The 23,190-nt window shown below is 40.8% G+C and overlaps 1 protein-coding gene across 3 annotated transcripts in view; it reads left to right on the forward strand.

The window, feature by feature from the left end:
- SPATA6L (spermatogenesis associated 6 like) overlaps positions 1-23,190 on the forward strand; it is a 323,488-nt gene that overhangs the window by 122,576 nt on the left and 177,722 nt on the right. For all 3 annotated transcript variants that reach the window (XM_069228344.1, XM_069228336.1, XM_069228326.1), the window contains exon 6: positions 14,445-14,522. In XM_069228344.1, coding sequence (XP_069084445.1) covers positions 14,445-14,522 — 78 coding nt within the window. The remainder of the gene's footprint in view (positions 1-14,444; positions 14,523-23,190) is intronic.

The raw sequence follows: 23,190 nt of genomic DNA on the forward strand, positions 1-23,190 counted from the left end.
TCATCGCTGTCTCGTTTTTCCAGTTCCTGTTCTTTATCCCCATCAGTGGACCCAGGGTGATAAGCTAGAATATGTATAATCTTGAGATGACTTTGTGACAGAACGATTCCATTGTCAGCTTGGGTTTCAGTGGGTTAAAGTTAGGGCCTTCAACTAAATCCCGTTTCTGTGTAGTAAGGATGCAGAGAAGTTGCAGGTATTTGTAGAACTGCCTTATATAATTCAGAGTCTGCCTTTAGCTGTACAAAGGTTTTGATATGATCGCCATCACAAAAATCGCCTGGGTATGAAATTTCAATCCTGTCCCAGACCCTAAACCTGGGAAGCTGCACAACTTCTGCTAGCCGTGATCTGTACCACAGCAGATTCAGATTTGTGAACTTACCTAGCCAGAAAATTCATAACCTCATGATTTGTGAAAGCGAATATGGGGGTAAGGCATCGCCAGAGAACATATGCAAAATACTAATTTCCTCTTGGGCGTTCAGTTCCAGTCACAAGGCTGAGTTCTGTTTGTTTCCAAACAACCAGTTGTTTATCTGAATAAATTGTGAGGCCCAAAGTAGAGCCGGATATCAGCAACTCCCATCCCTCTTTAATACAGGGATAGGGTGCATTTCTGATATGATACTCCAGGCAGTTTGCCTGCCCACCGAAATTTTGTGAGGTTTGATTATAGATGAGAGAAAATGGTTGATGGAAGAATGTAAGGGTAGTTCTGTAATGGGTACAGAAAACATGGCAAAGTTATAGTTTTATAAAGGGCTGCCCGTCATAGAAATAGGCAAGGAGAGACCAAATATTCTTTTCATCACTGAAACTTGGCTGTCGCCCTCTTCCACACCTATCTTGGAAACAACTGTCTCCGCAGTCTATAAGATTCCAAATCTAGCCTGCTCCAATAGCAGAGGTGGCAGCTATGATATTATTTTTAAATATATCTACTCATGTTCCACCTTTCCAGTAGATGGTTTACTGGAGGCAGAGGCCCTTGGTTTCTCCCTGGTGCTGAATGCCCAACATTCAGTTGATGGTATTTTGATCTATAGATCTATTTTGATCTTCCTGGCCCTGCAGGTCTCTTCTTGAATTCTCTGAATAAAGCAGTGATGCAGGTCTTGCTACGCTTCTCGGATTGTCTTATACTAGGTGACTTTAATATCCACAGGGATTCCCCTCGGAAAAAAAGATAAACTTAGGCTTAAAGACATTATGGCCCCTCTTGGCCTTTCTCAAATGGTCACCAACCCCATACATTCAGGAGGACAAACTATTGACTTAGTATTCTCCAATAAAAGATTACGTTTGTCGGACCTCTTCCCTCTCCCTTGGACTGACCATCATCTGATCCATTTTGGATGGCATCTGGCCTTATACGGAGGTTGCGAAACTTCCCCACACTTGATAATACTCAACCTTTTTCCAGGCTCTCTCAGGATCGCTTGCTTAAAACATTAAAAGGCACTACACCTATCTTTCCTCATCCTCGATATTTAGATGTACAGGTGCTTGAGAAATGGATTTGTTCATCAGGGGAACAATTAGCTCTCCTCCCTAGATGCTTGACAGGTCATGCCAGGCTCTCTTGCCCTTAGTTTAATGAAACTGAGGCAGGAGAAAAAAGCATGTAAAAAGGCAGAAAGGGCTTGGCGCAAAAATTTGTTTGCCTGACAAAGCTAAATACAATTTGGCTTTAAAAACCTATACCAATCTAATCAACTCCACCAAAAGAAATGTTTTTGAGGCAAGGATTGATATGGCAGAAAATAAGCCTAGAGAAGTTTTTAAGATAGCCTGCCACCTCAGTGAGGCTCCCTTGGTCAAATGATGAATAGCTGGCCAGTTTTTTTTAAAAACACAATTTTATTAAAAAAATTTTTTTAAATCACAATAGGCCATTCAGTCATTGATCTCCCACCCCCCAGCTACCGTCACCTGCGTACTTTCCTCCTTTGACCGGATTTCAATAAATGACTCAAGAGCTGCGATTTTAACCCTTAAGTCAGGCTCCCCATCAGACACCTGTTTCCCTTTTTGCTTAGCACAGGGAGTTGAAATCATCAATCCAGCCCTAAACTCCCTCCTAAACAAGTCTCTGTCGTCCGGCATTGTTCCTTTTAACTGGAAACGGGCCAAAATTCTGCCTCTTTTTTAAAAAAAAAGCTAATGCAGACTCCAACATTCCAAGCAACTATAAGCCCATCTCCTTGTTGCCAGCCTCATCGAAATTGGTGGAGAGGTTTGTTAACCAGCAGTTTTTCAACTATAATGACTTCAATTTGCTTCTCCACTCCAATCAATCAGGGTTGAGGCCTACATTTAGTTCAGAGGCAGCTCTTTTGGAAGTATGTGTAGAGATAAAATGCACGATAGATGCAGCAGGAAAAACTGTCTTGGTACTGGTTGGCCTGTCTGCTGCTTTTGATACAGTCCCACACTGTAGGCTACTTGCCCGTTTATTTCATATAGGCATTAGGGGCAAAGTGCTGATTAGTTGAATTCCTTCCTCAAAGCCAGATACCAAGAGGTTTGGATGCTACCTTTCTCGTCAGGCAAGAGCAGTGTCTCGGCTGGAGTGCCCCAGGGCTCAGCCCTTTGCCCAGTCTTGTTTAACATCTACGTGACCCCTTCGGCAGCATTGGTCGAGTCTTTTGAGGCCAAGATAATCTCATATGCTGATGATACTGAGCTGCTGTTTTCCTTCACGAAGAATTAACCTATTACCTAAGACGCCATAAAACCCTGTCTATCAGCTGCATTACACCAGATGAATATTAACCAATTTACCATCAGTACTGACAAGACAGAGGTTCTCAGCTTTGGCTTCAACTTTACTCTCAATATGCAAACTGATTGGTCAGAGGGGCTCTCATACCTAACTCACAAGGTGATATAGTAAAAAATATTGGGAGTCAAACAGCTTACTCTATAAAACTAAATAATGGAGCACTCAGCACCTGCTTTGACTTAATGTACACTTACAAAAATTGTTCTACAGATCTTCTTCTTGCCCATGAGGATAACAGTAATCCTGACTTTGATTGTATCTAGGTTGGATTATGCTAATTCCCTGTATGTGGGTCTACCTCAGTATCTGTTGAGGAAACTGCAAATGGTCCAGAATGCAGCAGCCCATCTTTTTCTCAATATACCCAGACTAGCTTTGATCTCTGGACACCTGCAGTCCCTCCACTGGCTCCCCTTTGAGAATAGTATTCTGTTCAAGACTCTTGTTCTTATGCACAGAGCCTTGAACCACTCTGGCCTGAGTATCTGTCTTCCGGGATCCATTTCTACACTCCCCTTAGAACTCTTCGTTCTTCTCAGGGCAGTCTTGCAAATTTCCTAGAGTCAGGCTGACAAAAACAGGAGGTAGATCCTTCACTCTCCTGGGCCCTCAAGCCTGGAATAGACTTCTCATTGAAAAAACATTGAAAGTGAGAGGCTCTTCAGAAAACAACTTAAGACATGACTTTTCACCCTCTAGTTATATCACCCTCAGCTCTTTTACCTTCTGTTGTAGTGCCAGGACACTCCTAGGAGTAGCTGTGGGCTCTAGAAATCTTGTCATTCATTTATTCATTCACCATTTATTCATTCAGAACACCCTGCTCTGGATCATTTCCATGAACGCCTCCCACTGGGTCACTGGAGATGATACTGAAGATGGGTTGAGCTTAAAGTAATCCTCAATTGCATTGTTTAAAATATCACTAAGAGTATAATCCTATAGGCTACAGGCATTGAGGCAACATATACTTGCGTGGCCTCCTTCTGGATGGTGGAGCAATATCTCTAAAGGAGCTTGGGCAATATGAGGGCTCCCAGAGTGATATTGATATTAATGGCTGGGACAAATAAATAGTCCAAACATGTAAAATAGCAATAGAGAACTGAATAATGCATGAATTGTTTCTCACCAATGTGCCACTTTTGCCAAATGTCCCCAGTCCCAGAGAGGCCACTCATTTAATGAGGACACCCTCCCTGCCACCAGGAAAAAGACACTCTACATCAAGTGTGTTATTCATGATGGGGTTAAAATCACCGTCCACTATAGTCATCCCCAGTTGGGTATGAAATAAGGCATTGGAAACTGTCTAAAGCATGATGTTGACATAGGTAAAGGGGACATAAGCACTACAGACCGACAAGTTGCAGATCTTCGTAGGTTATCTGTCTCTATCATGGAGACCACTAATGGGAGTCTTGAGTAAGAGGATGGCCACTCCCGAGGAGGCTTTAATGAACCCTGCTTGATCAACTCTGCTGTACCCGTGACTCCCTAAAAAAAACACATCTTGTTGGCAAGAGGTGCACCTCCTCTGCAACTGAAGCTTATTGTATGGAGTACAGCATGACCAAACTTCTTTTAATTTTGTTTAACGAGCCCATTGTTGTACTATGTCAAAACGGTGTAATACCTTTGGTTGTGCTTGATTGACTGTATTCTTTGACACACCACTATTGATCCAAATAAATAATTTTCTGGAACATAAAGAAGCGTATTGTACTATTCACCAAAGGATTTGCTACATCGAAGTTTGCACCTGTATTCCACTACTATATATGCTTTGTGTGCTGTGGTCGCATTTGTTTATTATACCTTTAGCTTTTACCTGCATTCAGGATGAGAGTTATTCACGTGCCTTGTTGTCCTACCTCTGGTACCTCTATCTGGCATATTGAACCTCACTGTGCCCAATCGTAAAACTCCCCAACAACCCTCCACCCCATATTTCCTATCTAGAAACGTCTGTCGCCCTAACATTAACTAGGGACCTTAGAGTGAGAAGGAACAGCATCCACTTTTAACCCCATGTGCCTTGTCTTATTGCAAAAAAATGATGTACCAGCTAAACAAGTATGTCTAGATGTGCAGCACTTGGTCAAACTTCACACTCTACGAATGCTTGGTTTCAGGGCTGAGTGCAGGGTGGCATCTCGTTGTCCTTTGTGTCCATGGCTTCAGCTCCGGGTTGTTCTTTGCTATCCTTGAGCCTCTGAGCTGCCATCAGCTTGGCCAGTCTGCATTGTGCATCACTTATCTTTCAGTTCTTCGGTCATCATCTCCTCTCAGTTAATGATAGCCCTGGGTTACTGAGACATGCTTTTCCACCCATGTCCAGACCTAGTCCAGATGATCAAACATTTATCGTTTTTGGATGGATAATGTAAGAAACTAAATGAAGTAGTTGTCCACCAAACCATGCTTGGTGTTCCTGATAAGCTTACAACACTCCTTAGTTATGATATTGTTGATAATTAGAAGGTATTACAACTGTCCTATATATATGAAAGTTGCCAGTATCTCTGTTTACATGGTCAAATTCCTACTATAAGTAGAAGAGTTCAAAGGGGTGTGCAGCATGTGCACTTACAACAAAAGCAGGCCCACTCCACTTATTGGGGACACCTCTAGCTAGAAAATGTTGTGTTAATAGGGGCCTATATTTTAATCCTATCGGAATAGGAGGTTGCACTATTATAAAACAGATAAATGGATTAAAAAAATGAGGTTCAAACTAAAATCTAAGTGAAGAAACACCTTTCACTAGTCAGGCGTGTGTCAAACCCACAGCAGAGAGGATGTATCCGCTATTAGTAATAATTGGTAAAGAAAATCCAATAAAAATGTATTGAACTAAAAGAAGAAATAATTAGTAAAATCTTGTGTGCCATACAAGAGTTACTCAAAGATCAGTCCAGTTTTGAGAGCACCAGAATGATATGTTTACTGGATTTATAGAGAATACGACCCAAGCTGGAGGCTCACTGAAACTTTTAGTAGCAAGGGAATAGTCGATGTACCAATCCTGCGAAAGAACTCAGTGGGCTATACGCCCACAAACCTCCTGCACCCTAAGTGGAGATGGTGCATTTTGAGTAATAAGTCCTGTGAGACTCACAAGAGTACTTGTTGTTAGTAAGTTACATTACTTCTTGCATCGTGAATAGATACACTTAAGAATACACCCTAATGATATATCTTAATAATTTTTATTTAAAATAGCACGATTAAAGTCGCATCCCAGTGCCTAAAATATACATAGCAGTAGCTATAAACACCAACAAAATAGTGGCTGTCAGTCTAAATGAAAGGATCAATTGCGACATCATAACAGTAATTCAGCATGCCATTGTATTTGTCTTCTATCCCCACCCTTCCTGTTTCTACCTAAATTGTGTTAGCACCAATACAGGCCTGTAAGAAATATTGGTGGCCTCACCTGTCTACTGCATACCATACTGGAACAATGAAGCAGTTGTTTCGCACAAAGGGAATTATATTACCCCGCCCCCCCCCCCCCTCCCCCCCCCTGCTCCTGGCTGTTATGGCATTCTAGCAAAACCAGACTGTCTGGCTTTCTCGAGGTAACAGTCAATGTCCCTCTTTCTTCAAAGGCGAAGATGTTGGCAGCTTCTGCTCCACACCTTGATCTCAGCCTCTGGAAGTTCCTCTCTCCCTATCTCTCATTTGCAGCAGGTTTATATACCTTTTGGGCATCTTCCATTGAAAGTTACTAAGAATAACAATCAACAGGTCACCTCTTATTGAATGTTACACAACAACAAAAATCAGTATGACCTTCTAGCTTCTTATTGGCTCTGCAACACATTATTGATTGTTGAAATGTAGATAAGAGTACTGGCACGAATCAACATTTGAAGCAGCAGTGAACACTGCTGGGCTTGGCAAGAAATTAATGAACTGTCAAACCTTTCTAGAGCAGACATAAACAACATATTTGTGCAAACCGAAGTTAAATGCTGCACATATTTTATGATTGTGAAATAGGTAATCAAATCAACATTCATATAAAATGCCGTGGGGGGAGCAGAAAAACGCACAGATTACATTGCATAAAATGTGCGCGTGGGCAGGGGTTTGTTCAAAGGAAAAATATTTTCCCCGTGAGGAAATTTAAAAAAAACAAGCGAGCAGAGGAAAATGCATTGAGGCATTACATTTAAGCATTTTAGATACATATTCTTTCTACACCCATGCATTTTGAAGTATCAGTCTACTACAATTCTGAATGTGTAACGTTTACAGCTGTGTAGACTGAACAAACTCGAACGGTCACATCTTTCCAGGATTACTCCTGGATTTCTTTGTTAGTTTCGAGAAAGTTGGGCATTTGCTCCAAAGCTCGAAATAACCTGGAAGGAGTAAATGTCAAACTTTCTGTTTGAGTCAGGCCCATTGTAAGAGAAATCTTATATAGTTTCCTACTCTTAGGAATGGAGAAATCAATTATAGAAGGGTACCCCTACTAACTCAATATAACTACTCTGGTTAAGTGAAAACACAATTCTGAGAGAACCTCTGCCCAACCCCTGAAAGCTGTGGTATAAGCAGCAGGCAATTCCCAGAGAAGTGAGTGTTAAGCACAAGCAGTAGCAAACATTTTGAACTGTCACAACACAATAAAATTCTCAACCCACTTTGAGAAGAGAGAGAAAAAACAAACAATGTTTAAAAAGACGCTAATATCATTAAAATAGGTTAAATGGAACTGGAGGTATGAAGTTCTAAATTTTTAAGGCAGAAACTGTCAAGAAAAAGTAAAGCACCACTCATATGTCACTGTTCATGGTTGATTGTAACATAGGCAGAATTCCAGGCGGACTGCAAAGGGGAAGAGGTTGAATACCTCCAAGGAGGTCATCCCTGTCAAATATTTTATACTCAGACTGAGTCACAACTGCTAGGAACATATCTTCTGGTTAGTCCTGCAGCCTCTAGCTTTTCCAGGCAGGCTTCTGGACACAAGGTCTGTCTCCATGCAGCTCTCCTTCAGGGTACAGTTCAATGTGGCCAGCTGCGCCCTCTTGGAGTCAGGTGTCCTTTTGCTTTTTGGGCTCCAAAAGCCCATTAACAGGAGGCCAACCACTTGACCTTTGGAGTGCAGTTCCATTCCCTGGGTGCCAGCAGAATTCAGTATACCTTGAATCTTTGCATGAATCCTCTTCTTCTACCAGGATGTAGGAGCCATCTTCTAGCAGGCCCATCTCCTTCAGGTGGAGTCTTCCCAGGTCCGGGAATATTCTAAAGATTTGGGGTCAGATTTGTGGGTCTTAATTGACAGAGTCTAAAGATAATCTGCCCCACTCCCCAGAACATAACTCCGCCTGTGTGTGAATGAGCATGAATAGCAGAACTAAACCCTGGAGAGATGGGAAGTGGACTGAGAGAGAGAGAAGAGGCAGGTGGAATGTTGGATTCTTGTCAACCACATGTCCCTTGTACCACAGGGGACTTCAGTGACGGAATCCCAGGTCAAAAATGAACCTGGAATTCAGGGAGGAAGCAGGACAACAAGCACAGCAACCAATACCAAAATATAATCCAAAGGCAAGTCAGGGTTCAGGCATCCATTTAGCAAATCTAGGCCTATTCGGGGAAAAGTCAATCAAGGCCTACACAGTGACATAGCTTTGAGTTTTATTTCACTGAGAGCACACTAACCACAATATGTAGGGTGCCTTATTTTTAAATATTAGGTTGATAAGGGACACTCTAGGGGCGACCTTTGACTATGTAAAAGAGGTTTTTTTTCACAGTGCACTGGAGCTGCAGTTAATTAAACCGAGGCCCAGCCAAAGCATGTAAGTGCTCCTTGTAGATATATATTTTTGTCACACATGGGGGGGGGGTGTAAAGACACAGTGCTGGTACATATGCCATTCAACTCCCATGCCCAGGCATATTTTCTGTGCCATCTACAATGGTCTTACAGGCAGAGCAGAATTCCATTAGTTAATTCTGCTCTGCCTGACTTGAAATCAGGGCCATAAGGTCTTGTCTGTTTTATTTTGTTGTGGAAACACATAAACTGTAAATATAGAGTATCAGAATTTTAAGAACTCAATCATAGAAAAATATTTTACAGTATGAAAGTACTTTCCATAATAGATCTTAAAATTAAGTACTATATTTGGACATGCGCTCCCAAGTAGCATAATATTTTTCCATGCAATCTTGAGAAATCTACCCATCTTTCAAAACTCTTAGCTTTCACCATCTCCTGACACTATTGTAGAAAGAATTCTACACTATAATCTTGCCATTTGTGTGCAATCATAATTTTGGCAGACATTGTAGCGATGAATACAAAAGGATCACTACACGCTTGGGTTTCTTGCCCAAGCATTATAAGCAGTAAGCAGTCAAGCCTACTTAAAATTAAGTGCTTTATTTAGGGTTTAGTGGATAGAGTAAAGGCAGACAGGGTGATGGAGAACTTCACATCCATCATCCTGCCTTTACTCTGCCACCAAACTTAGAGATGTCTGCCGGCCCCACAGACATCGCTATACATTGGCAGGAGCAGCCGTAATGGCAGTTCCTGAGATACAAAACAGAGTGGCTATGCTACTGGTTTGCACCTCCTGTAAGTACATTTAGTAAACTGGAAGAATACAATGTCCATCCGTCGCAGATAGTGCTGCCAGGGGTGCCAAACTGGTACAACATCAAATCACTTCGGGTGCACTTGTGTCAGTTGAAAAAATCAAACAACACATAAGAATCCAAAACTGTGTACCATGGCACACCACAATAGTTCTTATAGTCCATTCCTTGATGTGCTGAGTCAATCAAAGTTCAACGTAAACATATGTGAGTGGTGGAAATTTTTATTCATCCAGTGCAAAATGAATCCAATAAAACAACAGCCAATCCAATGAAACAACAGCCGACACGTGTTTCGTCAACATGACTTTCTCAAGGCTGTAAGTTGAACATACAAGAAAAGGAGTACAATCAAAATTATGTACGTTCCTGTCAATGTTGTAAAAGTTTGAATGACTGCACCATCAAATATGACGGCCGACCATCAAACTTGTCAAAGTTTTTTTATTCTTCAAAAGCAAATTCCAAAGCAACAATTTATTTTTGAAAAATAAAAAAAAAACTCATGTTCATCGCACCATGGATGTTTTCTCCAATGTGTTTGGGGGTCATTATTGTTTTTCTTATCCCTTCTGTGAGGTAAATCCTGGTGGAGCTGGGCAAGAAAAAAACACATAAACCTATTCAACCTAAATAGGGCAGACGCTGTTTTGTGCTTCCTCCAACAGCCCTCACTGAGTCATTATACTGGAGGAAGGTTTACACTGGTGGAGAATGTTTTGCTCTATCAGCATAAACATGGTGGTAAGCCCATCTCTAAATCCGACCGGAAGTTTGGAAGAGAGGTTACTCCTGTTGCTGTTGTGACAGAGTACCCTCTCTTCCAAACTCTACGTAGGGCCCAAGTCTTGTGTCAGTTGCATATTAGGAGTTAGAGAAGCATAAAGCCACGGAGCCTCTTTTCCCAATGCACATGATCAATCTTTATTGTATTCCTACCACATACATGCATTCATATATACATTTCTGAATATTCTGATTGGTAGTTTAATTTCTGGATATTATATTATAATGTGTGTGTTGTATAATATCTGCCTTCATACATTTTAAAGATTTTATGTGCTGTGAGGCTTTGCTACTTTGGGTATGTAGTGGGTAGTAAAGATTGTCCTCTGAGCAATTCTTGTGTCTTCGGAATGGTGGTTATGTACTATCTAAACTGATTGAAGCTACCTACTTATATAGTACGAGTAGCAGAACCCCTAGAATACCAGTGGCTGAAAAGCGTTCATCAAAATGGGGCTAAATGCAGTTGATTTTTTTATATGGCCGCCCCATTGGCTAACTTAGGAGAAGACATGCACCATCCTTGATTCAGAGCCCTGCAGCTCATCACACAGATCCACTTATGTCCATCTTCACCCAGATTCTAACCTCGTGCAGAGGATGTAGTTCACTAATCTGTAGGAGAAGGTGCAAGGAAAAAAATCCTCATGGACCCCCTAGCTTTGCTATCTGCTCTCTTGACAGATGACTTAATTGCCCTTACCTGCAAAGCTGAAACCCCAACCAAGACATTTTGCTTGCCCTCTATCTTCTCCTAGTCAAATGACCCAGTCAGTTATCCTTCTCCTCTGTATTCTGGATTGATACTTTGCTGCTCTTGTGAGCAGTGGTGCATTCTTCACTTTGCACCACACTGTTACTGGGTTCACTCAAACTCTTTGATCTCTGCTGATCACTCATGGGAGTCTGTTTCTCTGGCAGTGACTTCATAAATATTCATAGCTTCATTCTGAGTGCAGAGTGACTTTCAATTGGCCCCAAACTCTGTTTCCAATTTAAAATCACATATTCTGAGCATATTGTACTTGGTGTGTTTTTGACTGCACAATTGTTGTCAGTTAATTTCTCGGGGAATTGCCATGGAAAATAATTGTAAAGATTTATGAATAACCAGGTAGCTACAACTTAGAGGGTGTTGTCTAACTGCTGAATGCCCTCATCTTTTCTCCTCCCCTGGGAACACCCCATTACCAACACCTTAACTTATACCATACACAAATCTGCCGTCAATCATGGTCTGTCATTGTGCCTGCAGATGGCAAGGTTTCTGCAACCTAAACAAAAATTATGACTCAGATCCTCATTTATATGCTGCCATTTTCAGAGTTAACATTACATGCCTATTTGTAGAGCTCACATTCATCCCTAAGGGTATGTTGGCACTGAATGCAAAATGTTTATTCATTTACGCAGGAAACATTTTACTTCAAAACACAAACCGATGGACTTTATCAGTGCGTTGTTAGTGCTGTTATGCTTTTGTCCTGTTAGCATATCCACCCCATGATCAAAGTTACACCTGGGGCCTGATTTAGAGTTTGGTGGAGGGCTTACTCTGTCACAAGGGTGACAGATATCCAGTCCGCCAAAATATAAATCCCACTATATCCTATCGGATTTATATTTCAGTGGATGGGATATCTGTCACTGTTGTGAAGGAGTAATCGCTCCGTCAAACTCTAAATCAGACCCTTTGTAACTTTCCTTATTAGAGCCTGGAATTGTATAATTTCCCTATTCTCCTACACCTCATCCCCCATGGAGGCTCAAAGGATGTTATTTCTAATTGATATTGTATGTTTTTTCCTTTTGAGAGATCTTCCATTGCTGTTCAGTACTCAAAATAGGGGAGTACTGGGAGGGATGAATCAAACTGACTGAAATAAACATTCATAGGCCCCTGAATGTCACTATTTTAATTAATGATCGCACGACCTGGTTGTGTTTTGGATGAACTGATGTCCACTGATTCATATATTAGTTCATTTTATTTTAACTCTTGATTTGCTACGATTATCAGTTGTCAGAATAACGAATATTGTCAATTTTCTTGAGTTTATAGGATTCATGTAGGCATCTCTCCACAATACCTCTAAAAATATCTGACTCATTTACTGTGTGAAGATTTATTTCATTATTATTTGGCCAATGTATGCAATGAAAGGGTGCAGATTTCAGATTGTATAGGGAATACCCCATTGCAGGCTTCCAGGACTCTTTCTGAAAATCTTTTGTAAGTTACTGTGACTATGTGAAAGGCTTCAAAGTTAGAACCCCAGCAATTTACTGTGTGTTCTCAGCCCTTTCTCCCGCTTCAAACGGATTTACTCCTGCTGTAGTCAGAAGGGAAGCATTGACCATTTCCAGGCTGGGGAATAGGTAGAACAAGCTTCAAACTCCCCTAAATGCTTGAGCTTGTGTGAGTTCCCAAACTTTCCAGAACATCCTCTCCTGGAACACCTACTCTCTGCTGCTAGAGTAAGATTTTCCCAAGCACAATATTAATTCATCTCAGGAAAATATTGTATGTTGGTGAATCATTGTAAACGTGCAATTAGCTATTTGTGAATTTCTTGGACGTTTAACTTAAATAATTTGCGCATGTTAGTTGAATTTAAATGCACAAATGTCTTTGTGAATGAGAGCTGGTGTGCTAAAAGCAGGGATGAGTTTGTATTAGGTCTGGTTATTTACACATTTAGAGGTTGCCGGATGTGATATAAACACATCAGACAGCACACAATGTAAAGAGAGGTGCAGATTTGGGTGGAGCCATTCAGCCATTGGCTAAATATGATATTCGGAAAATGTTGGTGTCCGCTCACAGCGTTTTGTAGATGTCTATATTTTTGATTTACATTCACTAAAAGTGAGACAGAAACAAATTAAATATTCCCCTTGATCACAGCAAGGTTTTCGCGCCCTTCGATTGCACGTGAGCTTACACATGTGCGTATACACACACACAAACTACGATTTACACCACTGCTTTTTTCTTTCCCAGTGTGTGATCTGGTTGCTGCTGTGGGTGTGCTTGCACACAGATGCTCACCTGTGCTTCTTACAGAGATGGCAGGCAGCAGCAATAAGCTGCAGGCTCTCTCATTGTTAAAGTGAGTGACCAAGCAATGGATGCTTTAGTTCAAAAGGCCTCTGCCTCCCTTAAATGAGAGGGCTTAATATCTCCCTGGCCCCAAATACGTGGGTTCCCAGAGCAGAACAGGAGCTGCTAGGATTTTGAATATTAAATGCAGGTCTGAGCAGGGCCTTCTCAGCCAGCTGACACACCCTGAACGATCACGCACTATTTAACATGCCAAGCACCCAGCATCCCTTGCTGATGTTGTAGACATGGTAGATAAGCTGCTGTTACAGGCAAATCTTTCTATTTCCCAAAAGGGCAAAGTTGGCAGCTCCTCTGGGGATTTCCGAAGACACACACACCCAGTCTCTACAGCGTTGACTCCCTTTAAAAACCAAGACCGGGCTCTTTCAGCATCAAGGGAGGCGTGGAAGTGATGACATAAGGTGTTCTGCTTACATTTGAAGACATGTTGATAAATGACACATCCAGCAGGAACGGCAACTGGGTTTATGTCAACCCCCACCCTCCTTCTGTTTGCAGACCAGTCATGTGGGGCATTCTCTCCTCCTGGGTTGCTCTGAATTTATCAGGAAGCAGTGCCTTGGACATGTAAGCCTCCAGCTTGTCTTCAGTACGTTAGGTTCAGAAAGCATCAAGGTTTGCCTGTGGCGTGCTATTGTGTATCTTCTCACTGAGCGTTCAGTAACAGCTCAGAAAGGGATCGAGACCTCCACGTTCATCGTGTTCTCTCATTTTATCCCAAGGGACAAAAGCGTTAGAATTCCTGAAAGTAGCCAGCCACCTGCCCAGAAAAACATTTAAATACATTATTTTTTTCACCCACAGTCCAATCTCTCAGCTCAGACATGATGACTTTGTCAATGACTGGCAAAACCAATAAGTCTAGCTTTAATGTGCTACGACATGCAAACACAGCAATGCTTTGTGTATTAGCGTTTAAGGTCAGTCCTGTCAGCGTTGCCAGTGCTTGTTTACCATAGATTATGATTTGGGGCTGGTAATGTAAAGTTCCTAAGGTTAATGTGCCACCGCACCATGCTGTTGATTTAGAGCCAATGTACTTGACATACTTTTCAAGTCGACTAGTTCCTGGACAAAGGCCTCTTCTTACTATGCTTGTGTTTCATTTTCAAGGGGATTGCACCAAAGATAGAATTTTCTACCCGAACAGCCATAAAAGAGTTTTCAGCTGACCCGAGGAAAAGGTCTTGCGTAAGTACATTGCATTTAAAAATGTATTAATATGCATGTATGTTGTTAACTAAAACGACTTTGTATTTTATTGTTCTGTGCAGAGGCCAGCCAGTTAATACAGCAACTTTTGTGTGACTTCAACATTTTCAAGCTTTCTTCTGTGCGTGGTACCCAATTTAAGTTCAGATAAATAAATAAATGTATCAAGATTTGCCATAGAACACACTAAGACACATATACGTTTATGTGTGTGAGAAATGTCAACGCACCTAACTTACATACATCTTGAAAGTGGTCCCATTGTGAACAGTAAGCAATTTTCCACTGTTAGTTTCATTTTTAATTCTTTCTTGGCTTGATTAATCACTAAGTAAGCAACCCCACTTACAATGCACGTTTTTCCACAATCATAGAAAAATAATGAAAGTACGTTCATGGGAGGTACGTTTTTTCACTACTTTTGCTGACCTCTATATAGTTTCAAAGGGATAAGTGTAAAATGTCTCCTAACTGCCTTCTGGAAGCAGAAATGTACAGCATAATAACCTCTGCTATTGTTGTCACACAAGGCGTTCTTAGCTCACTGTTAATTCGTTTATTCTGAGGTAGCAGAGAGAATTTGCCTGCATCATTTGAAAATCTCAGGTCCTTTTGATACTAATCAGCTGAATTACTGCCGCCTCTGCTCTACTAACGGTGACGTATTACCTTGAGACACAAAATTCTAGGAATAATTAAAACGAAATAACAGCAATTTCAGGATAACTGGAATGGACAATAAACAAAATGGAGTTAAGGGAAAAGTAATTAGAAACAGTTAAGGGTAAGAGAAATGGGAGTAGGGAGTCGTTGAAAAGAAGCAGTGGTGAAGCAAATAGATCTCATCTCTCAACGTCTTTCCCCAACCTTTGACCCGGCCATTGTGTTTTGCAGATGTAGAACAAACAACACTGGAGCAAAAGCAAAAAAAAAATATATATATAAAAAAACAGCTGTAACCTAATATAAGTGTACACGTGTCACCACAAATGTGCTTGTTTGCTTCATGACACAGTGAACATATTTTTTTAGCTTTTAATTTGCCACTCCAAGATGATGAACATCAATCTTGAAGTGGCTGATTAAAGAATATAAGCAAAAGTGCATCAGAGATAAGGAAGCATTCTTTTTTTAAAAAGAAGCAAAGCGACAAAGAGGATTAGATGAGTGATGTGGGAAAAATGTGGGGGGGGCGGGTGGTGGTCAATGCTGTGGCGGGCGCAACGTGGAACACGGGGTAGAGGAGCAACAGACGTTCTTGAGAAGGCGATATTTTACATAAAAATAATTAATAAAATACTGGATGGCAGTGGTAGAGCTGAGGGCAGGTGGAGAAAGAGGAGCAACATGGAAAGTGTTGGCTCTTGGGGACAGTTGCACACAGAGCAGAGAGAAGGAAAACACATGCACTCTCCTGCAGTGATGAAAACAACTTCAAAAGTAATTCTCTGGTGTGAAGCTGTGAAAGGATACAAGTAATTGAACCAAGAGGATGATAACGAAGCTGTGCTTCAGGGGAGGAAGAATTCCAATGAATAAGATGCAAGCGAAAGAGTTTCACAAGAAAGCCAACTAGAGGACCAGCAGGTGATTGATTTATTGTTTGAATAATTAAAATCGTTATAAATACATAAATAAAACAATAGCATTTAAAACATATCCAAGAGTGCTGCTTTTAAAGCATTTAAAATACAAATTGCAGTTTCCCAAGATTTGAACCCATGGGAAAAAACAATGTACAATACAATAGTGCAAGTGAATAACCAGGCATAACTGAACATTTCCTAGCAGCATGTGATAAGAAGGAACTTTAGCAGTTTAAACAGGCTTATTGCAATTCGTATGGTCAAGCCATTTGTTCAAACTTAAATTCTAAAAAGTGCTAAGTGTTTGATCAAACATTATTTAGCAGCAGAAGTATGTTTAAAACCTGTGCAATTGCGCTATAGTGCATAATGTCAACCATAAAATATCAGAGACCTTTGTTCAAAAGTAATTTAAGGTATGAAACAAAAAACATTTGTAATCCACAGTTTTAAAATACAGAATTATTTTGCATGTAAAGTAGATCTAAGGTACACTAGTGCAATGGCTTATGAATAATCTAAGCACGTAACCAATAAAGTCATAAACCAAAGGGTCTAAGGACTTTGAGTATCTGACCAGGCACTAATTAGCCACAAAAACATGTGCAAAACATTCACAAAAAACCTGTGCAAAAGAGCCAAGGTGAGTCCGGGTTAATAATTTTACTTCTTCAACCCTGTAGAAACTCAGATATTCGGCATAAAGTACAAGAACATAACTGGCATTCTAACCTATAGCACAAAGCATTTACTGGCGTAGTTCTGAATCTGCCAATTTTTTCTCAGCCTCAGCCAAAAACTTAGCAAATCGTCAAATAAGCGAGATAGAATTGCCATATAAACATAAAATCTGAACCTGACAGCACATTCTGACCCCTTTGCTTTCAGAAAGTGGGGTCTCAATATGATTTTACATAAGTTTAATACAACTGGACAAATATACACTATGTGAAGTAGTGTTTTCTCCATGTGGCCACAAAGCCTGCATTTGTCATTTGGCCAGACTTTTAACCATAGCGGGGTACCCTCCTTGGTTGGAAAAATTTCAAGTCTGAGTCTCAAAAATGAGACGTGCATGTAAGAAGGAAAGTGTGAGGTATGGTATTCTTGTGTACCCAGTTTCATGAGTTAATACCCGACCAAGCATGCCTTCTTACTGTTATAGCTTCTCTGTCCATCAGAAGCCAAAATAATTTCACTGATCTATTCACAGAGCTTTTAAAGCATGCCATAGAGCCCTGAGCCCTGAGCAGGCCAATGATCCTTCAAACCTAAGGCTTGGAGGGAATCCTGCATGTAAGTCTGCCATGGACTAGTACAAGCAGAATTTGTAATTGGTAACCAGCACCTGCTTGCAAGTGTTCCAGTTTTCGATGAGGCCAGAGAGTGGGATTTCAGATATGCTGCTTGGCGTGCTAAATTCTGTCTTTGAAGGCCAAATTCAAGTTGAATTTGTGCCTTGCCAATGTACGTCAACCTGTAGCAAGTCCAATTAATTGGCATATTTCACTCGAGAAATAAATGAGACGTAAATTAGGGCATGGATTAATTTAGCTGACATTACATTCAAGAGGTGGACATGCCAGTTTGCTACTAGACAACTAGAGGTAAGCAATAGGCTGACCCAAAGCCCAGTGTAAGTATTAGTATTGCCAGCAACAGGTCTTCAACAACAGCAAAGCTGTATGTATGCGAGGCATCAAAAGGGTGGGGTGTTTATGTGGGATTCCTCCTCTATAATAAATAATTATAAAAAGGTTGTTTATTGGTGTCTTCCCTGTAAACTAAATTAAAAAAGAATTACATACAGGATGTCAAAAAAGTATATTTATATATAAATATATTTTTAAAGAAGAAAATACCATGTAGATGGCTCATCACTGCCGCTTATAGGCCAAAAATTGACACTGGATTAAAAATGAGATATTTCGTTCAATGTTCTTCCACAAACAATAGAGATGGACAATTGCGTTACTGTGAGATTCATCTCCCTAGATTTATTCTGAAGTAATTATTTATCCCCAAATAAACTTGTGGAATTGAGACACCTGGTTATTTCAAGTGGGGAGTGGCAATCTTTTAATGTTGTTAGCTGCAAATATCTGCCTGGATTCGCACTGAGCAGTTGAGCAAAGTGGGCAATGAAAAATAATCAGCCCCTCATCCCAGTTCATTGTTTTTTTGTCCACCATGCCACCTCCGATTATACTCAACAGTCATCCCTGGTGTCACTCCAATAGGAACAGTCCAGAAAGAACTGCTAGGCCAAGTCCTCTCTTAACCAGTACACAAGCATCCTGTTTTGGCCTATTCGGACCTCTTCAGTCCTCTTCAGTCGGGTGTGGCTTGGTTGCAGTGGCACAATGAGCACAGGACCTATCTCTGGTTATAACCGTTACACTTCGAGTGTCACAATGAAGAATACAAAAAAGTGATGTATGGAATGCTTGAATTAATCTCAGCTACTGATAACTAGTGAAAGTCACATACAAGTCCATTGTTTATTTTTTCTACAGTGCCACCTATGAGACTCTTCCTATTCGAGCATGACCAAGTTTGATTTGCATTTTGTAAGTCACTTGACAAAGATGCAGTGAGCAAAAAATAATGATGCTCTGGGACGCAGCCCTGAGATTAATTGAAGCATGCCATCCATCATTTTGTTGTATTTTTGAGCAAAGAGATCAAGCCTATCTTCCTTCCCAGGGGCATAGAAGAATTCTTCACCGAAGAAAAGTTTGAAAATTTGGGTAACTTTGTACATTTCTTTTAGCACAACTGTCAAATAAATTGGCCAACAACCTCAGTGTTTTACAAATGGTTCTTAAGAAACATGAACTATTTTGATACTTTCATGATAAGCCAAGCAAGCTTGAGCCTACACATTTTGGGGTATGGAAGAGGAGGGTTCATCCTCGAGGACAGCTTTAAAAACCTTATGTACAAAAGTACATTTAAATCACATTTTCTCAAAAAGAGGTTACAAATCTGTATATATTTTATAGCCAGTTTAAAAAATATGCAATGTGGCATGGCTTAATATCATTGTGCACTGCATTCCTCTTCGTTTCTACCTTCCAAGTACTTTACTTTGCAGGTACCCACCTTGAGCCAACAATATCCATCAGAAGCCTAAAGTGATCATAAGTTGCTTTGAATAGTCTCAATTACACCAAGAATAACCTCTGCCATTAGATTGTCAACCATTATACCAATGATCCCCACAATATGCCATGCATATCAACAACATGCCAAGGTTCCCATTAGGCGAGAGGTGGTCACATCTATTTCAATGATGACATCAACTGAACCTGCAATCGTCATCATTGTGCCAGAAATGAGTACCATAATGCCAAGGTCGTTCGCAGTATTTCAAGAATATTCACAAGACGCCAGGGCCCCCATTATGCTAGGGATAGCACTATTATGCCAGATGTAGCTATAATTCTTCTGAGACTGATCAACTTTATGCCAGGGAAAACTACTGTTATGCCAAGGATACCCCAAAAAACTATGAAACCCGCACAATGGGAGCGGTGATCACAATATACCTGGGCGACTATTTTACAGGGAGAGGTCACTATAACACCAAAAGAATGTATCAAGGTTAGGTATCCCATTCGTGGCTCACATTATTCCAACAAGTAATAATAATGGTAACGTGTGTATTATTATATATATATATATATATATATATATATATATATATATATATACTCCAAAAGAAAATGAAACTTAGGCACTCCATGCAAGTCACTGGCCTTGGTTTATTTCAGAAATTCCATTAAACAAAACATAGGGCAACGCGTTTCAACCATCACGGTCTTCTTCCTTGGCCCTTTTTTTTATTTACAAACATACAACAAAAATGTGGCCCCTCCCACTTCCTATATATCCACTTATTCATAGACATAGAAAAAATCATTTTTTTTTTCTCTCTTCCTTCTTTTCTCTCTCATTTCCTAACTCCTTTTCTTTCTCCCACCTCCGTAACTAACAAAATTCCAAATTCTAATGTTATATTTCTAATTATCTATTACATGTAACATCCCCTATTGGAGTAATACTGATATGTAGTAAACAGTAATGCAAATAATTGGAAGAGCCACTCTATAAACCAGTCAATCATCAAAATAATATTCATTTAGGCCTTTTTTTAAAAATAAAAGATAACCTAATATGGGATTATTGCAATTTTCCCCTGCCTTTCCACCATCAGACTAACCAATATGGACATAAAGTTCTTCGTCCTTGTTCAATCCCCAAGGATAACGGCTATTTAGCTGAATAATGTATTCAGACTCCAATCTCCTTAATTGTTTTTCTCTGTCCCCTCCTCTCAGAGTACCCAGGACCCTGTCAATCCCAAAGAATTTCATCTTCTCTACTTTACCCTCATGTTTAAGATTACAGTGTCGCGCTACTGGATAAGCAGTCAAAAAAAAAAGAAAGGATTTTTTCTATGTCTATGAATAAGTGGATATATAGGAAGTGGGAGGGGCCACAATTTTGTTGTATGTTTGTAAATAAAAAAAAGGGCCAGACCGTGATGGTTGAAACGCGTTGCCCTATGTTCTGTTTAATGGAATTTCTGAAATAAACCAAGGCCAGTGACTTGCATGGAGTGCCTAAGTTTGATTTTCTTTTGGAGTGGATACAAAATGGGTCCTGTGCCCATTTACTGAGCACCAACCTCGTCAGGCAAGCGCTGGAAGAAACACAGGACTGCTCTTCAGTGATATATAAAAAAAAAAAAAAAGAGAACTCTGGGAAGTTCCCAATTTTAGGTGGAGAGCTGCTCTAGTAAGGAGCACCCTGCAACACCAGCGACACTCTAGATTTGCTCACCTCAAATGTCTGCTTATCTAGCAAAGTTTTTAAGCATAGGATCAGCACAGTGCTATCCTTGCCGAGCTAGATAGTGACAAAGTCTTTTGCCATTTGTACAGCAAAATCTTTAAGCATAGGATTGACATAGTGTCATCCTCGCTGAGCTGTAAAATGACAAAAGCCATTTACCACTCCAGGCACAGTATTACAGCTTTGGACTGCTCAAATACCGTCCAAGCCAACCTGGAATATATATATATATATATATACACACACATATATATACACATATATACATATATATATCTATACATATATACGTATATGTATATATATCCTAAAAACAAAAACATGTTATCTATTTTAAGTGTTCTAAATAACAAACAATACTATTAGCCAGTTTGTGCTACTCAGTTTACCCACCTCAGAACTATGGAGGGTGGAGTCTGGCTTGCTGGGATTAAAGCTCATGACCTCCTAAACACCACATTTGTTACCAGTGACCTTTCAGATAACTAAGCCGTTCTCTCACCACCACTGTGCCACAGATAGCAAACACTGTGCCTGGGACGGCCATCATTATGTAAAAATGGTTCCCGTATTGCCAGGACATCTTTACATAGTGCCAATACACCCTCCAATATGCTGAGAGAGCCCACAGTATGCCAGGGTAACCGTTATGCCACTGCTGCTGATGGTTACAATCCGCCTCGAGCACCATTTAGACTGAGCCTCTTCCCATACAGGTAAACATACATCAATCCACACATGAATAAAACCACACAGACTCACTCTTATATGCACACAAGCACCAGCTTGGGCACACAGAAGATACTCTTTCACTCTCAGTCCCACTCGTCTACAAATTTGCAGCAGCTGCTGATGGCTTCACTGTGCTTCCAGTAGACATGATAACACTACCACAGTGCTTTGTTAATTCACAGTAGGGTCAGGGTGGGCAGTTCCCCTTTGTGTATGTAAAGCTATTTCCAGTGCACAAACTAGGCCAGGTGATAAGCACTTGACCTGACCAGTAGAGCATAGTTCAAGATTATTACACGAGGCAGGTTATACATAGATTCCTATTGTGTGGACGTGAGGTGCTCTTTGAAGGGAGGGAAAGCTTTTCTGTAATCCATAAGGATGTTGTTCGAGGACACTAGTGCATAGATGGAGACCTGTCGTCTGGTCTATTTTTTATTCATGTATTACTCTATCTGCCATCTTCCAATGCCTTGGCTCTTGAATGGGGCCATCTGATTAAAATGGATGTTTTCGCAGCCAGATATGAAGAGGTCCATGGGACGTAGCTCTCAAAAGTGCAGCAGGTGGAGTGGCACAAGGATGCAGCATGTGACCCCAATTAGTTATCTATTTAGCTACAAGTCTGCAACTATAACTTTTCCCCGCCGGCTAAGGGCTCCTGACACCCTTGCTGCGCCACTGAGGGGTGACGTTTCTTGAAGATAGAAGAGACTTGGTGCAGCAGCCAATATAGTCTATCAAGTTTTGTTCAGCCACACAGTATGATAGTAGCGCTCCCCAAAGGCTCAGGACAGAGAGGTGCAGCAGCTGTCTTTTATCGGAGCCCTAGGAAGGCCTGAACACCAGACTACAGGCCAGTTAAAGAAGGTATGAGGTAGGTGGCTGCACTTATGGAGGAGGAAGAAGTGAGGCCTGCTACGACGTGCAAGCAGTAATGGCTACCATGCACTAATATCCCCATGTAGCACCACATCATCTTTTTTGTGTGAGTTTCTGTAAGGTTCCCCAAGTGAAAGGAGGTGGCAGAGATCTGACGTCTGCAATAAACTTTGCTGGAACACATGCCGTAACACTCTTGCGCCACATGCTGTCATGCACATGATGCATGTGTGTTTGCTGCACTGTTGCCCTTGCAATGTGAGTCATGGCATTGGGAGTGAACAAGAGCTCACTGCTAATCTCACACTCTTGCTGTTGGTTAAGATGCGAACATACGTGAGGACTGGGGAAAAGGATATCGGGTGTAAATTTGTTAGGAAAATGGGTGTATCCGAAAGCAGCAGCCTTTTCAGGTCGAGCGCACAACCGCTCTGGCCTGTTGTACTCTATCTGTAGGCTTTTAACCACACCCACCGCATGCCCATCACTACCATTCATTCGTGGGCTTGCCTTTCAAAAATCCTTTATCATCATTGGTAACTGCTTTATGTTTGTCCCTTCTTTGGGCAGTTTTGTTATGGTATTGG

The sequence above is a fragment of the Pleurodeles waltl genome, chromosome 1_1 (assembly GCF_031143425.1).
Source record: "Pleurodeles waltl isolate 20211129_DDA chromosome 1_1, aPleWal1.hap1.20221129, whole genome shotgun sequence".
Taxonomy (NCBI): Eukaryota; Metazoa; Chordata; class Amphibia; order Caudata; family Salamandridae; genus Pleurodeles; species Pleurodeles waltl.